At 34.9% G+C, this 17,680-nt stretch overlaps 1 protein-coding gene across 3 annotated transcripts in view; it reads left to right on the top strand.

Annotated features, from left to right (window-relative positions):
* The window catches only part of COP1 (COP1 E3 ubiquitin ligase), a 200,655-nt gene that overhangs the window by 54,579 nt on the left and 128,396 nt on the right, over positions 1-17,680 (top strand). For 2 of the 3 annotated variants that reach the window (XM_047753827.1, XM_047753828.1), the window contains exon 6: positions 1,507-1,575. The exons of the other annotated variant lie outside the window; for it this stretch is intronic. In XM_047753827.1, the coding sequence (XP_047609783.1) occupies positions 1,507-1,575 (69 nt within the window). The remainder of the gene's footprint in view (positions 1-1,506; positions 1,576-17,680) is intronic. 3 annotated transcript variants of the gene reach the window in all.

Below are 17,680 nucleotides of genomic sequence, written 5' to 3'. Positions count from 1 at the left end.
TTCCATGTATTATAAATTTGTTCATTTGTGAACCATCAATTCAGTCATGTTTGTTAATTGGAATATCCTTATGTGATTGTCAGTTCATATTTGCCCTCTTTTGCCCTTATTTTTCTTGACCTAAACATTTCATTGATTTATTTTTGCCTCTTCACTTTGAAAATCCAAGAATTTCCACTCTCTCCCCAAAGGGGCTAGAATTCTGGGAGTGAGTGTGAGGTGGCCATGCTTTTTTGTAGTATGTGTGATATCTTAGTGATTCTTCAAATTTTGACTGGCTTATTCCTCTCCTCTGAGGATTTGTTCAACTTAGTTTCCTGGAATCTTTCCTGGAGTAACAGAATCAGATAAAATCTGTCTCATGGGAAATTCCACTGTGGCACTTTGGGTTAAGAATCTGACTGCAGTGGCTTGGGTTGCTGTGGAGGTGCGGGTTTAATCCCCAGCCCAGTGCATTGGATTAAAGGATCTGGTGTTGCTGCAGCTGTGGCATAGGTTATAGCTGTGGCTCAGATTCAGTCCCTGCCCTGGGAACTTCCCTATGCTGTGGGTGTGGCCATTAAAAAAAACAAACAACCTGTTCCAGTGACTGTTTCAACAAATGCCTCAGATGATTCTGTTGCATAGCCAGGTAAATCAAAGTCTTATTAATATTTCTCATTTAATTTTGTTTATTTTAGAAGTGCTCCATCAGTTTTTTAAATTCTTTTCAAATATAAAAGAATTTTATTTTCATAAACTATCTCATTGTTATTTCATTTTTAGCTTTAGGAATTCTTTTTACGTATATTTATCAGATTCAGCTGGAATTCCTTGGTTCATTGTGTAAATTTTAACACTAAAAGATATCCATTTGTAATTTTATTTTTTGACACTCAAAATATGTCAAGGTAATAATTACCGTTTATCTGTTACATCTCTGTTTCAGTTTACCAATTTATATTATTTACCCCTCCTTCCACTTGATTTTATTAAAATTGTTTTTAAATTTTTTATTTTGACTGAAATCTTTCATAGAGATGTATTAATTCTTATATCTGTAAAACTAGATCATGACGAGAAATAATAAATTTGACTTCTAAAAAGTATGAATTTCCTCCTATTTATTATGCTTCTTACTCTCCTGCAAATGAAATTCTTATGGGGAAAGTGATTTCAGTATCTAGAAGCTGTTAGCTCCACTATGACTTTTGTTTTGATGCTTTATTAGGTTGGGGGAAGAGAAAGTCAGGGCAGATAACAGAATTGCCATTTCCCATAAATAGTTTTTTCAGGATGGTAGATGAGAAGTGTGATTGAAAACACATGTTTTTTAAAGTTAGTTTTGGGAAAATGCCTTGCTTTTAAAAATGCCAATTAGCAAAGGGAAAACTGATTAAATAGAAATGAGACTAACTTATTTGGATGAATAAAGTTGTTTTATGCTGATTATATTGTGGTATTAAGGGAAAACTTTGAACTCATAGTTAATATTTTTAAAAGAACAATTATAATTTTCTATTATAGGAGTCACATGCAGCCCAACTACAGATCCTTATGGAATTCCTCAAGGTTGCAAGAAGGAATAAAAGAGAGGTATATTATTTTGTGCATTTTACATTATGTCTTATTTACTATTGTTGACTACTTCCACTTTTTCCCCATTTTTTTGTAGGAGGGCATTTCAGGGTAAAAAATTTATGTAAACATTTAAAGGCATTTGAGTTTTCAGGGTTTTTTTTTAAGATTTTAAAAATTCTTTTACTATTACAGCTTGATATTTTAAAAATGCCGTTTTGGTGATGGATTGTTTCGTTTGGATCGTTTCTGTAGGATCGATTATAATGAATAGAAAAAGAAAAAAAAGAAAAAATGTTCTCAAAGTTGTAAAGAATAGCAATAGAAAATAGAATTATCAAATGGCAGCCTAACCTTCACCCTGAAAAGAGAACTTAGGAAAACTTAATGAATTCTTAAGTAGAGAGGGTTACAATTTTTCCTATGATAAAAATACTTTGGGAGAAAAAAAGCAAGTAAACACATATCTACCTATTTAGAACTTAGAAAGTGTAAGTCATGTAGGATAAGTAAAAGATAATTTTTTATTAATAATTTTATAACCGTAATGTCCTAATTTAACATTTATAAGATTCCTCAGTCATTTCACAATTGTACAAAACATGGGAACACAAATGCAAAATACTGTGTTCTTGGTAGCATGCCAAAGTAATTTTGAAAGCTGCTTTGTTTTTAAATTTCTGTCTCAAATCTTTTATTTTTACTTTCAGTTTTATAATTAGGGCTTTTTTAATTCATAAAAATATAGCCATATGTCATATATTAGGTGCCAGGCCTTCTTTATTATTTTTGGAAATAAAAAAGTGAGAACTTACTTTGATAAAGTGTGCATTGCCAGAACTTTACATGACCTTAATTTGATATCTCCTCATTTTGACTATTCATGTCTATTTTTAACTTTTCCTGCTTTGTTCACATTGGGTTTTTCTGTGTTATGCTACTGTATAGCTAAATATTCCTTACATGGTTTATGATTATATTTTTCTCATCTAACTTTTGCTGAGATAGCAGTTGTGATTTTAGTATGTCTATTAAAATTATCTTCATTATAAATTTAATATTTGTTCTTGATTTTTAATTGTATTTTTTTTGGTGAGGAGTTTATCTTAAACTTCAGTTTGCATAAGAATCACCTGAGGATCTTCTTAGAATCTAAGTTCTGATTAAGAGAGTGTGTGTGTTGGAGCCTGCTAATCTGCATTTCTTGGTCCTGGACCACACTTTGAGTAAGACATCTGAACATTATATAATATGTGGAAACAAGATTTTTAACTCAATTTGTACATGAAATAGTTTTTGCTATAGATAATTCTTTGGAAGAGTGATAATTTTCAGATTTTCCATATGTACCTTTATCCTCTTTTAAATCAGAATGTGAAATTGTTTTGCAGTAGTTTTTTGTTTTTTTTTTTTAATAGGGCTGCACATGCGGCAAATGGATGTTTCAAGGCTAGGGGTCAAATTGGAGCTTCAGCTGCTGGCCACAGCCACAGCAATGCCAGATCCGAGCCTCGTCTGTTACTATACCACAGCTCACAGCAACGTCGGATCCTTAATCCACTGAGCGAGGCCAGGGATCAAACCCTCATCCTCATAAAATGCTAACTGGATTCCCGTTACTACTGAGCCACATCAGGAACTCCCTGCAGTAGTTTTCCATGGTTCTTTCTCCCTTAGACTTTGAACTCATTGAGTGAGATTTAGCATGTAGGAAATTACCTGACAATGAATCAATTAAATGAATAGTCCAAACACGAGGATATCTGGAGGTTTAAATGGAATGGCTGATTATTATCTTTGACCTGAATTTTTAAGGTTTTCATTAGCCTCTGAGGTTTTTCATGCTTCTCTGTTGTCTATTAATGCTTGTAACCTATTACAATTTGAAATTGTCTCAGGTAAGAAACACATAGCCTATAACTATAAAATAAACTGCGAAGGTTCTGGAATTTTTACCCTACTAACAAGCTGACAGATTAGCTTTCCAGTTTCATAGATGTTGGCAGAAGACACAAGACTCTTGGATTGGAGATAAAGGTCTTGATTACTCATGGCACATCTGGCAGCATCAGCTTCATGACCTGCAAGTCCCTCAGGGGCGGTACAGAGATGGGCCCTGGTAGATGCTGCACATAAAATGGATATATGCTACAACTAAAGAACTTTGAGCTTAGGGAATATCACTTTTTAAAGGGGTCTGTTAGTAAACCTGTTTATTAGTCTTTGCCTTGCAGGGAGATACTGTTTTTATTTGATTGATTAGAAAACAAATCTGTCCTCTGTCCTGGAAGAAGTTACCATTTCTATCTTGTTAGGGTGTTCACTATCGAATATCTTTGAAAAGATAATTTGGACCAAAAGTTATCATAAGATATGCAGAAATGGGAGAGATCAACAGAGAAGTATTTCTCAGCAATAACTTCTTCCTTGTTATGCCAATTTGTCCTCTCTCTGATGTGGTGGCAGGTGGCTTCTGAAAACTCATTCTATGATACTACCTTTGATCACATAGCTCTTAGTATCAGTATTCCTGTATTGTTATTATTAAATGTCTGGGTTAATTGTGCTGTAGAATTTTTCGGCTTAAGTTTAGTTGGAATCGTATGTGATCCTTGTGCAGGATTGATTTTTTTTCTCTTGGATCGTATTTTCTTTTTTTTTCCTCTTTTGGATTATATCTTCTTTGGGTAGGCAGTTTAGCCAAGAAACATACTGGTTCCAAGTGCTTCTGGATGTTGATGCCTCTTGTGTGCAGTGATTATATTGTTATTTATATATTTTGGTTTTCATGTTTTTAATGTGCCTATAAATGAGTATTTCAGGTTTTGAGTATTTCAGGTTTAACTACACAAGGAACTCTGAGGAGCTAGGTTAACAAAATTTTAAAAATTAAAAAATTTGGAGCTAGGTTAACAGACTTAAAAACTTGCCACTTACTTTGATTAAATTTTATAAATTTCTTCAAAATTTAAATCCAAGACCATAGTGATTTGGAATCATAATAAAATTTAGTCTAGAAAATGTAGTTGATTCATACCTCATGATTTATTGCAGATGGAATGAAATGAGTGGTTTTATTTTTTGCATATATTATAAAGTATATTTGTGTGTTTAATCTTCAAAATAAATACAGTTGTTAGAGATACTATCTCCTGTAGTATAATTTATATTTGAACTTATTCAAGCAAAATGTAGACTGACCAGGAGGCAAACTACATTTTTTTTTCCCTTTGGCTATACCTACTGTGCATATGGAAGTTCCTGGGCCAGGGGTTGAATTGGAGCTGCAGCTGTGGCCTGGATCCAGGCTGCATCTGTGACCTATGCTGTAGCTTGTGGCTACACTGGTTGCTTATGCCACAGAGTGAGGCCAGGGATTGAAACTGCATCCTCTCAGAGACAGTGTCAGGTCCTTAACCCACTGAGCCACAGCAGGAACTCCACAAACTACTACCTTCAATTTATTTTCCTAAGATTGACATTCAAACTTTGAAATTAATAACTGTGTGATTTCATACGTAACTTTTAATTGGGGTTATGGTGAGTCTTCTTTTTTTTTTTGTCTTTTAGAGCCACACCTACAGCATATGGAAGTTCCCAGGCTAGGGGTCCACTCAGAGCTGCAGCTGCTTGCCTACACCACAGCCACAGCAATGCCAGATGTGAGTTGCATTGGTGACCTACACCACAGCTCATGGGAATGCCAGATCCTTTAACCCACCAAACAAGACGAGGGATCAAACCTGCATGCTCACAGATACTAGTTGCGGTTGTTTCTGATGAGCCACAATGGGAACTCCCTGTGGTGAGTCTTGATTTAGACTTATCATAGAAGTTGAATCTGTTTTTCAGATTTAACATTTATTTTAATGTCACATGTTGCTAGTATTTTAGGGCTGTTAGAATCCTACATTAAATTTTTATTTGTGATTTATTTTTCCCTACTGATACTCTTTTGAATATTAAGAGAAAGGAATGTGCAAGGCACATAGTAGGCATTTGCACTAGTTATCTCTTGCCGTGTAACAAATTACCCTCAAATATAATGGCTTAAAAACATCAAGCATTTAATATATTGAGTCAGGAATCTTGAGTGCCTTCCCTCTAGGTGTTGACCATCTCAGCAATTATCTTAAGGTTCTGCTGGGATAAGAATGCTTCCAAGTTCACTCATTGGCTGTTGGAAAAATAATCAAATTCTTGCCACATGGCCATCTCCACAGGCCAGCTTACTATATGGCAGCTGACTTCCGTCACAGGGAACAAGTGAGAAAACAGGACAGGGTTTTGAAGACATCAATCACATGCTTTTTATAACTTAAATCTTGAAAGTTACATCTCAGCAGTGTTCTTTTTTTTCCATTAGAAGCAAATCTTTTGTCCAGCCCACATATAGAGAAGGAATCACCCAGGGTGTGAATTCTAAGAGGTGGGAATCTTTGGAGGCTATCTTAGAGCCTGCCTACCACTGCACATAATAAATATATATTTTTAAATGAACATGTTATTCTTTCTTCATGTCAAATTGAACAGAAGAGCTTTGGGTTCCATATAAAAGGCAATCTTATCTGTGCAAATTTGTACCAGCATTTGAACAATTGCCTTATATTTCATTTGATTTAATTTTAAGATATACTTCTGGACAATTGTGGTACATGTTTAATCTACTGTTTTAGAATAGTTTTGATGAGTTTTGGTTTCCTTTTGCTTTTGTTCAAAATTTTATTTTGTATATTTGAATAAATTTCATTTTATAATTTTTCATATGAAATAAAGCGTAGAAAATTCATAAAACAAATTTACAGTTTAAAGATTTTTTGTTGAGTAACCATCCATGTAAACACCATTCTGACTGAATAATAGATTATCCCTAGGACCCCTGAAGCTCTCTGCCTACATGTACCAGATGATAGCCTTCTTCCTTGCCCATTAGGTAGTCAGTATTTTAATATTATGGTAATTACTGCTCTATTTTTCTTTATTGTTTTGATGCCAAAGTATTTATAATTTATAAGTCTCTTTTTGAACTACTGTAAATGCACTTCTGCATTATGTAATATTTTGTTTTTGTCCTTGGCTCAATGTTATATTTCATCCATATCGTTGTATATGACTATAGTTGATTCATTTTTGTTGTTTTATAGTATTCTATTAAATGAACACACCCCATTTTTGTTGTTGATGGACTTAAGAGTTTTGATTTTGGGCTATTTACAAACAATGCTACTATTTTATTTATGTATTGGGTATATAATAGCACACATATCTCTATGCTATGTATGTAGAAATGGAATTAATGGGTCATAGGATATATACACCTTCAAATTTAATAGATAATGTCAAACAGTGTGTGAGGAGTTGTATTGGTTACTTTTACTACAGGTGTTGTATGGATGTTCCTGTTGAACTATATTCTTGCCAATGCCTGGTATCAATAGACTTTTTTCAGTTTAGCTAGTCTTGGGGTATGTATTACTGCTTTCTCTTTGTGGTTTTCAAGTGCATTTCCCTCATCACTAATGAGGTTGAGCACCCAATACTGTGAACTGGCCGTTTGAATTTTTCTGTCTGTATGAATTACTTGTTTAAGGCTTATATCTTTTCCATTTAGTTGATTTTTGTAATGGATTATTATTTATATATTCTAGATAAAAATTCTTTGTCCTGTCTTTCTATCTACCTGTCTATCTCTCTATCTACCTACCCTATCTATCGTTTATCTACTTATCTATGGATGATATTTTCCCTCTCTAATTGGACTGCTTTTTGCATTTTCTTAATAATGTCATTTGATGAGCAGAAGTTTGTCTATAACAGTCAAATTTATTAGTCTTTCCTGTTAAAATTAGTACCTTTTGTGTTAAAAGAACTCTTCTCCACCTACTGTCATAAAGACATTTTGCCATATTATTTACTTGAAGCCTTTATTCTTTTTTTTTTCCCCCGCATTCACATCTGTAATCTACTTGAGAATTTTTCATTTGGATATCCAGTTGTCCAAGTATCCTAAATTAAAAAGTACATTCTTTCCCCATTGTTTTAAAATACCACTTCGGTCATATATCAAGTGTCCATACATGTGTGGGTCTGTTGATAGGCTCTCGTTTACTCCACTGGTCTGTTTGTCTTTTTGGCAATACCACAATGTATTAAGTATTAGAATTTTAAAGTAAATTACTGTTCTTTTTTTAGGAAAGTCCTAGATATTCATGGCTCTTTTCATTTCTCTGTAAATTTTAGAACCAGCTGATACAGTTCATGATATACCTGCTGTGTTTTTTATTGGGATTAATTCGATTTGATAGATCAGTTTGGGAGACTATATCTTTACAATATTGAGGTTGAGTCTTCTTGCCTCTGAACATGGTATTTCTCTCTTTATGTTTAGCTCCTTAAGAATGTCCTTCAAAATTTTGATATCTTTCAGGATATTATTCTTACACATCTTTATTTTAGATTTCTTAGGTCTTCAGTCATTTTTATGCTATTGTAAGTGATATCTGTGTCTTTAATTTCAGTTTCTTACTATTTGTTGCTGATATGTAGAAATACAATTGATTTGTACACATACCTTTTTTTTTTTTGTATCCAGCAACCTTGTTAAAATCATTCGTTTTAATAAATCATTTGTGGATTATTTTATGTTTTCTGTGTACACATCATCATCTGCAAATAATAACAGTGTAGTTTCTTTCTTTATGATCCTTATATCTTGTATTTATTTTTCTTGTCTTACTCTGCTGGCTAGGACATCCGGTACAGTGATGAATAGAAGTGGTGATAGCGGGGCATCCTAGTCTTGGTGCTGATCTCAAAGTGAAAGCTTTCGACGTGTCATCATTAGGTATGATGTTTTCTGTAGGTTTTTGGTAGATATTTTTTATCATATCATTCAAGGAGCTAAGTGTCTATTCCTAGTTTCCTAAGAAGATTTTTTAAAATCATGATTGGGGGTTGAGTATTCTTCAAAATTTTTGTGCAACTGAGATGATACAATTTTTTTTCATTGTGTTAAACTGGATAATTACATTGGTTTAACATTAAAACATCAATCAACTTTGCACCTAGGGTGACCAGCCATCCTGATTTGCCCACAGGTATTCTAGTTTTATTACTGAATGTTCTGCATTCTAGAAACCCTACCAGGACAGTTGTTCGCCCTACTTGCCTCCATTACTGCATCTATATTCATTCATGAGACTGTTCTGTAATTTTTTTTCTCACACTAATCTTGTCCAGTTTTGTTTTAAAGATAGTTTTATCAGATGAACTGGGGAAAGTACCTCTTTTTTCTGGAGTAATTTGTGTAATCCAGCATGAATGTCTTCGCTGAATGTTTAAGGATTTTGCTGGAGAGGCTGTCTCTACCTGTTGTTTGCAGAAAGTTTTAAACTGCTAATTCAGTTACTGCTTATTCAGATTTTTGTTTTAGCTACCGTTTTTGACTTTTTTTCTAGAAGTTGTCTGTTTCACCTAAATTTTCAAATGTATTGGTATAAGATTGGTCTTAATATTAAATTTTTAATTCCCCCAGTTTTTAGTGATGTCTTTCATTCTTCACTCTGCTTATTGGTGGTGCTGTGCATTTTTCTCATTTTTGATCAGTTCTTGTTAGGGATGTATCCATTTTATGAGTTTTTTCTAGGACCAACTTTCAGCTGTATTCTCTATTTTTGTTTTCCATTTTACCAATTACTCTATAGTTATAGTTTCCTTCGTTCTGCTCTTTTTGGTTTTGTTTCTTTTCTGATTTTTCAACTTGGACATACATATTATTGGGCAGGCTTTTTTTTTCTAAGATAGGCATTTGAGGCAATTTTTCTTTTAGCTACATCTAGTAATTTTGGTATGGCATTTTTGTTTCCTGTTCCTTATTTCAAAGTAATTTCTGATTTTCATTTATAGTTTTTCTTAGACTTGTGGGTTGTTTAGAGATAAACTTATTACTTAGACATAGTGATTTTCTTGTTTTTTAAATTATGGATTTCTGTTATAATTGCAATTATTATCAGAAAATACTGAGTTGTTTTTTTGGTTTTTTTGTTTTGTTTTGTTTTTTGTTTTTGTCTTTTTGCCATTTCTTGGGCCGCTCCCGTGGCATATGGAGGTTCCCAGGCTAGGGGTCTAATTGGAGCTGTAGCCACCGGCCTACACCAGAGCCACAGCAACACGGGACCTGAGCTGCATCTGCAACCCACACCACAGGTCACCACAACACCGGATCGTCAACCCACTGAGCAAGGCCAGGGATCGAAACCGCAACCTCATGGTTCTTAGTCAGATTCGTTAACCACTGTGCCACGACGGAAACTCCAAAAAATACTTAGTTTTTAAAAAATTGATATTTGCCATATCACCTGGTAGTTTATTCATGTTTGAGAAGAATGTGTTTCCTGCAGTTGCATGGTGCGGTGTAAAGTTTGTTAAATATATGTTGAGAATTTTTTTCATTCTTACTGAGTCTATTTCTTTGAGAGTTTCTTGTAGACAGTGGAGGGTTTTTTATCCACTCTGCCCCACTCAGTCTTATAATTTTGTATTTAGACTATCTACATTTAATGTAAATGTTATAGTTTACGCCTGCCATTTTATTATTTGCTTTATGTTTTTTTCTCTTTTGGTATTTTGTTCTTTTTTTTTTTTTTCCTTAAGGACTGCTTGCATGTATTTATGTCTTTTTAAAGACTTTGTCTTTTTAGAGCACTTTTAGGTTAACAGAAGGATTGAAAGGAAGGTACAGAGATTTCTTATATAACCCCTGCCCCTCTTAGATGTTCATATTCTTCTCCATTACCAACATTGCTCATCATAGGCTATGTTTGTTAAGAGTTCAGGCACCTACACCATCATATCATAATCACCTAAAGTTCATGGTTTACAATAGAGTTCACTCTTGGTTTTGCACATTCTGTGGTTCTGGAGAGATATATAATGATATGTTTCCATCCTTATATTAAGGTGTAGAGTATATTCATTGTCCCCAAATTCTTCTTTGCTCTACCTCTTATCCCTTTCCCTCTCTCCAGCCCTTTGCAACCACTGATTTTTACTGTCTCCATAGTTTTGCCTTTTCCAGAATGTCACAGAGTTGAAATCATACAGTATGTAACCTTTTAGATTTGCTGTTCTTTGTAATATGCATTCAAGGTTTCTGCATGTCTTTTCATGGCTTGAAAGCTCACTTCTTCTTAGCACTGAATAATATTCCATTGTGTGCATATACCATTGTTTATCTGTTCTTTTTCTGAAGGACATCTTGGTTGTTTCAGATGTTGGTAATTATGAATAAAGCTGCCATCAACATGTTTTTTTGGAATCTTGAGTTTTCAGTTCCTTTGAGTAAATACCAAAGAGTGTGATTACTGGATCATATGATAAGAGTATGTTTACTTTTTTAAGAAACTGCCAAACTGTCTGCCACAGTGGTTGTACCATTTTTCATTCCTGCCAAAAATAAATGAGAGTGTCTATTGCTACACATTGTTGTCAGCTTTTGGTGTTGTCAGTGTTCTGGATGTTGGATGCTCTAATAGGTGAACAGTGCTTTCTTATTTTTATATATGGATATTAATTTTCTATTCTTTTTTTAACCAGCTTTTTTTTCTGAGAGTATGGTCAGTATTCTTTTCTTCAGTTTTGAATATATCAGATAATTGAAGAGGACTTGGCAGTTATGATTTATTCTAATTATATTAGCTCTAAAAAATAAAATTCCAATACTGAGTTTAATACTTTAGCATGTTTCCATCAAATCATAGTGAAGGTCAAATAAATGAGGGCCAGTAATACCTACCTGCACCAAAAGTAATATCAATAAAAGGGGGCTCTATTTTTGAAATCTTTTACATTTTAGTCTTAAGGGATTCTGAGATTTTTTTCTTCAGTTTTTAAATTTAAATGTTTAAATTTTCTTTGCATTTTGATACAGTGTGCTGTGTTAAGAGAGTACTTACTGCTGGATTAGGATTGTGCTCTCAAGTAGCATTTCTCTACCTTATATATTATTATTACTCTCGGTAGTGTTAAGGCAGATTTGATCCAGAGTTTTTCCTGTTAGCATTTTCAATTTGTGATTGATTTTCATTCAGAAAGATAATGGCAGTTCAGCTTTATGTACTTTTTTCATGTATGTTCAAAATATTCTTGGATTCTGATTTAAGCTTTATTCTGGATACTGCCTCTCTGGTTGATGAAACAAACACATTTGCAGAGTGCATTTAGCCTGGTTCTTCTTTCTGCTTTTTGAAATGGTTATTATCCTTTATCTTTCTTTTATTTCCTTGTCCCTATAAAGTCTTATATTGATGCCGGAAAGGAAAACACTTGTTTCCATTATTCATCACTATTCTCCATGCTGCTGTCCACCAAACGTGTATGTGATTTTCCACACCAAGCAATTCTCCCATTCTCTGTGGATGCCAGCTCAATGTCCTACAGTTCAGTTCAATTCAGTTCTATCTAACACTGTCTACCTGGAGTTAGCCCCAATTCTTGCTGGTTAAGGGCTCAGTCCCACAAGGCTGAGCTCCTCCTTCAGATAATATTTGCAAGTCCAGGAAGTCACCTGTGCTTCTGACTAAAATGGCTGTAAATTAGACGTTCCCATGACCCCCTCCTTGACTTTGATAGCTTGCAGGAGTGGATCGTATAACTTAGGAAAACAGTTTGCTTACTAGATGACCAGTTTATTATTAAAGGGTACAACTCAGGTATAACCACATCAAAGAAGAGCCACAGAGCTTCCATCCTGTCTCTAGATGTGCCATTCTCCCAGCATCTACATGTTCTCACCAACCCAGACACCCTTTGAACCCCTTTTAAGTTAGGATTTTTTTCTGGAGGCTTTATTACATGCGCATGGTTAATTGGTTCCCCCCCCCCCCTTTTTTTAAATGGCTATACCCATGGCATATGGAAGTTCTTCGGGCAAGGGATTGAATCTGAGTCATAGTCGTGACCTACACTTCAGTAGGATTCTTAACCCACTGTGCCAGAGTGGGAAGTCCTGATTGGCCATTGTCGATTCAGCTCAGTCTCCAGCCCTTCTCCCTTCCCTGGATGTTGGAAGATAGAGCTGAAAGTTCCAACACACCAGTCTGGTAACCCTGACCACCTGCCCTAATCTGCAGGCTCTGCTGGAGCCCCCAGCTCCAGTCTGGTCATTAGCATACAGAAAACACTTTTCATGAGGATTTTAGGAGTATGATCTGGCGCCAGAATGGAGACCAACTATGTGTTTCTTATTATAATGCCCTAATAATTTAGAGCTTTAAACATTTTCAGAATTTCAACATGTAGTTAATGTGAATGTCTCATTTAATATGTGCTCTCTAAGTGGTTTCCGTTCTCCAAACTTTAAGCAAAAATTTCCTGTCTTGACACCTTTTCAGACTTTTTCACTTAAGTAGGTAACATCATTTTGTTTTACACTCAACCTGTATATTTATTCGGGTGGCCATTGTACTTTGGTTGATTTATTTTTAAATTGAATCATACGAAATTGCTGTTTTGGAAGTAAAAATTGTTTGAACATTGGTAGTTTTGTATATTTTACTTCATATATGGCCTTCATATATCATAATATCCAGCAAAAGCTTTGGGGCCCTGGCAGGATGGGACATTATCTTCAGAGAGTAAGGCATTAGCATTTAATATTTCAGGATTTCAGGTTTTATCGGAATTTTTTTTCTCTCATTCTTCAATTGCAGAAGTGAAATGAAAATTGTTAATTTGGTCTTGAGTAAGTATTATGTATCAAACAAGTGATATTGGCTATCTCTAGATTTTGATATTTTACTTTTTTTCTTTGAGAGATTGTTTTATTTTTTCCCCTCCAGTTTCATTAAGATATAATTGACGTACAGCACTGTATAAACTTAAAATGTATAACTTAATGATTTTTATATATCATGAAATGATTACCACAGCAAGTTTAATGAACATTCATTATTTTGTAACCAGAAATTTGCATCTTTTGGCTACTCTTCTCTAATTCCCTGTCACCTACTCCCCTCTGGTAACCACATATCTGATCTTTTTTCCTATGAGTTTGTTTTCTGATTTTGAAGTATAATTGACCTACAACAGTATGTTGATCCCTGATGCACAACATGGTGATTCAATATTTCTATGCATTTCAAACTAATCCCCACAGGAAGTCTGGTGACTTAGCATAATACTTAGCATAATACCCTCAGGATTTTGATATTTTATTGTTTTTGATATTTTGATGTTTTTGATATTTAATTTCATCCTTCTCTGTAAATGTGTTTGTAAAGCATTCATACCAAAGACCCCTCAGTATTTGCTTAAAAATTTCAACAGGGAAGAATTTAAAGGCCATTAAGTATAAAAGGTAAGAGGTGACCATGAGATGTTTTGCTGAATTAGTGTTCAGAGTCAGCGGAGTTGAAAATGACCATAGACCAAAAGGCAAAATGCTTCAGTGATGGTAGGAAATAACTGAGACATTTATAGATGTCCCAGATCTGTAGACAGTGATATGGTTGCTTGGATTGAGCCAGACCAGAGTGTTTTTTAATGTTACTGTGGAAGACTAATTATTGGGAATGGCTACTGAATGCAGTGAAAGTGGTAAGTCCCTACCTAGTCTGGGGCATGAAAGAATTTACCACTTGACCAACTTTTATTTGAAGGAGTTCCGAGACAGACTGTGTCTTTGAGGGAGAGCAAAGTTTCAGTTAAGGTAGGAGTATTGTGTGAAAAATTTTAGGGTAGAGTTAAATTTATTAAAGTAGATGAAAGAATTGAAAGAATTTGACAGTGCTAATTACTTTTTTTTTTAACCACTCTTCCCCACCCCCTAGTGGTTTCTGTGATACTGTACTATATTTTCTCCTGGTTTTGTGGCTACCCCCTTGCCCTTATTAATAGTTAACATAGGAGTTCCCATTGTGGCTCAGAGGGCTAAGAACCCAACTTGTATCCATGAGGATGTGCGTTTGATCCGGGCCTTGCTCAGTGGGTTAAGGATTTCGTGTGCTGCAAGCTGCGGCAACCTCTAGCCTAGGACCTAGGGTTGCAAGTTAAGCAACCCCTAGCTTGGGAATGTCCATGTGAAGCAGGTATGGCCCTAAAAAAAAAAAAAAAGTGAACACTGACCTGCTTCTTCTTCCTTTGATGTTCCCTGCACTCAATTTAAGAAAAAAAAATTTTTTTTTTATTTCCCCAATACAATTTTTTTTTCTCCTGTTTAGCATGGTGACCCAGTTACACATACATGTATACTTTTTTCTCCCAATATCATGCTCCATCATAAGTGACTAGACATAGTTCTTGGTGCTACAGAGCAGGATCTCATTGCTAATCCATTCCAAAGGCAGTAGTTTGCATCTATTAACCCCAAGCTCCCAGTCCATCCCACTCCCACCCCCTCCCCCTTGGCAACCACAAGTCTATTCTCCAAGTCCATAATTTTCTTTTCTGTGGAAAGGTTCATTCCTGCAGTATATTAGATTCCAGATATAAGTGATAGCATATGGTATTTGTCTTTCTGACTTACTTCACTCAGGATGAGAGTCTCTAGTTCCATCTATGTTGCTGCAAATGGCATTATTTTGTTCTTTTTTATGGCCAAGTAGTATTCCATTATGTATATATACCACATCTTCTTGATCCAATCATCTGTCGATGGACATTTGGTTGTTTCCATGTCTTGGCTATTGTGAATAGTGCTGCAATGAATATGCGGGTGCATGTGACTTTTTTAAGGAGAGTTTTGTCTGGATATATGTCCAAAAGTGAGATTGCTGGATCATATGGTAGTTCTATGTATAGTTTTCTAAGATACCTCCATACTGTTCTCCATAGTGGCTGTACCAGCTTACATTCCCACCAAGAGTGCAGGAGGGTTCCCTTTTCTCCACACCCCCTCCAGCATTTGTTATTTGTGTACTTATTAATGATGACCATTCTGACTCGTGTGAGGTAGTTTTGATGTACATTTCTCTAATAAACAGTGATGTTGAGCATTTTTTCACGTGCTTGTTGGCCATCTGTGTATCTTCTTTGGAGAAACGTCTATTCAGATCTTTTGCCCATTTTCCCATGGGGTTGTTTGGCTTTTTTGCTGTTGAGTTGTGTAAGTTGCTTGTGTATTTTAGAGATTAAGCCCTTGTCAGTTGCATCATTTGGAACTATTTTCTCCCATTCTGTAAGTTATCTTTTTGTTTTCTTTTTGGTTTCTTTTGTTGTACAAAATCTTGTCAGTTTGATTAGGTCCCATTGGTTTACTTTTGCTTTTATTTCTGTCGCACCTGATTTTTATTCTTATCTCTTCTGACTATACTGATTGACATTGGGTGATTTCATTCATTGTTGTAACTTCAGATTTATTATTTACCTTTCTCATAGCTTTTAGGACTTTGTATGTATTATTATTTACCCTGCTTATTCTGTCTTTTCTCACTGTTTTTTCCACCTGACAAAATTATGTTAGTCTTTCAAGGATCAGCACTTCATTTAATTTCAAATCCTATTTCAGTTATCCATTTGCCTTTCTCTTCTCCCCAAGTTTTCCATCTAGATTAGGAGCAGTTAGTATTCTTTTAATTCTCTGTATACTCCATTATCATAATGCTTCCTGTGATATTTCAACTATTGGTTTACTTATTTGCCGTCTCCCATAGACTGAATTCTGTGAGGGCAAGGGCTAGAGTTTTCTACATCCTGTGTCTCACAGGGCTTAGGATTGATAAATTAATATATTATTCACTGTATATGTATTGCCACAGAAGAAAAGGTGCTTAAAAGTCTGTTTTACCCCTACCGGTCATTAAATAAATGTAAGTTAAACAATAAGGTTCACTTTTTAAGAAGCAGCATAGCATGGTAGTGAACAGTGTGAATTCTGGAACAAGAAGGCTGCCTTGATTTCAACTCCAGTTCTGTCATGTACTTGCTGATTGATCTTGAGCAAGTCACTTAACCTCTCTCTGCTTCATGTTCCTGGTTCACATCTGGCAATAAGTATTATATAAGTATTTGTTATTATTATTTTACATTTTAAAAATTGGCTCAATATATTTGGCTTAAACTAAGACAGCTGCTTATACATAATTGTAATAGGAATTTAAATTCGATAGTGTTTCTGGAAAGCAGTTTTGTTTTATATAGTAAAGATTTCCTATTTCTTTTGATCAAATAATTTCATTTTAATTACTTCAATAAAATTTGAAATGTAGGCTTGTATAATTTGAAATGAAGACTCATATGTTCCAGAATTATTTATGATAATTTCCAATTGTGTGTGTGTGTGTGTGTGTGTGTGTGTTTTATGGCTGCACATGTGGCATATGAAAGTTCCCAGGTTGAATTGGAGCTGCAGCTGCCGGCCTACACCACAGCCATGGCAACAGCAATGTAGGATCTGAGCCACATCTGTGTCTTACACCACAGATCACGGCAACACTGGATACTTAACCCACCAAGTAAGGCCAGGGATCGAACCCAAATCCTCATGGATACTAGTCAGGTTCATTACCACTGAGCTACAGTGGGAACTCCCATTTTGCAAACAATTTAAATCTCTGATGAGAGGACCTTGGTTAAATATATCATTGAATGTGATGCACTAATGAAAATATTTGCATTTTAATGGCATGGAGAAAGGTTATGGTATAATAGGTAAGATATCAAAGATAAAACATTATCTTAAGTATGTTTTAAAAAATACCTAGGAGGTTAAGTTGTGATTGGATTTGGGTGGTAGAATTTAATCTCTGAGACTAATTTTATTTTTCAAATGGAGTTAGCAACTGATATGCTAACATTAATTGCTGACAATTAAATGAGGTAATTTGAAAGTTACTTGAATGTCTTCTGTTTTTATTAAGTCACATTGTCGTTGTTCATCTTTAGTATTTTTATTATCAAGTCAATCCTTGTCGTATTAAAGGAAGTACAACATTGTGTTTCCTTAAATATTAAGTCAAGTTCCCAGGCCAGGAGTTGAACACTCAGCACAGCAGCAACCCAAACTGCTGCAGTGACATTGTGGGATCCATAACCCTCTGCATCACAAGGGGATTCCTACATTTACTTTTTAATGCCTTTTGTCTGCAGTTTTTCACCCTTACAATTTACCATTACTGCCCAGTTTCCT

Source organism: Phacochoerus africanus, chromosome 11 (genome assembly GCF_016906955.1).
Source record: "Phacochoerus africanus isolate WHEZ1 chromosome 11, ROS_Pafr_v1, whole genome shotgun sequence".
In the NCBI taxonomy this organism is placed as follows: domain Eukaryota; kingdom Metazoa; phylum Chordata; class Mammalia; order Artiodactyla; family Suidae; genus Phacochoerus; species Phacochoerus africanus.
The sequence above is the reverse complement of the archived record's forward strand: the minus strand, read 5'-3'. Positions and strand labels throughout refer to the sequence as shown.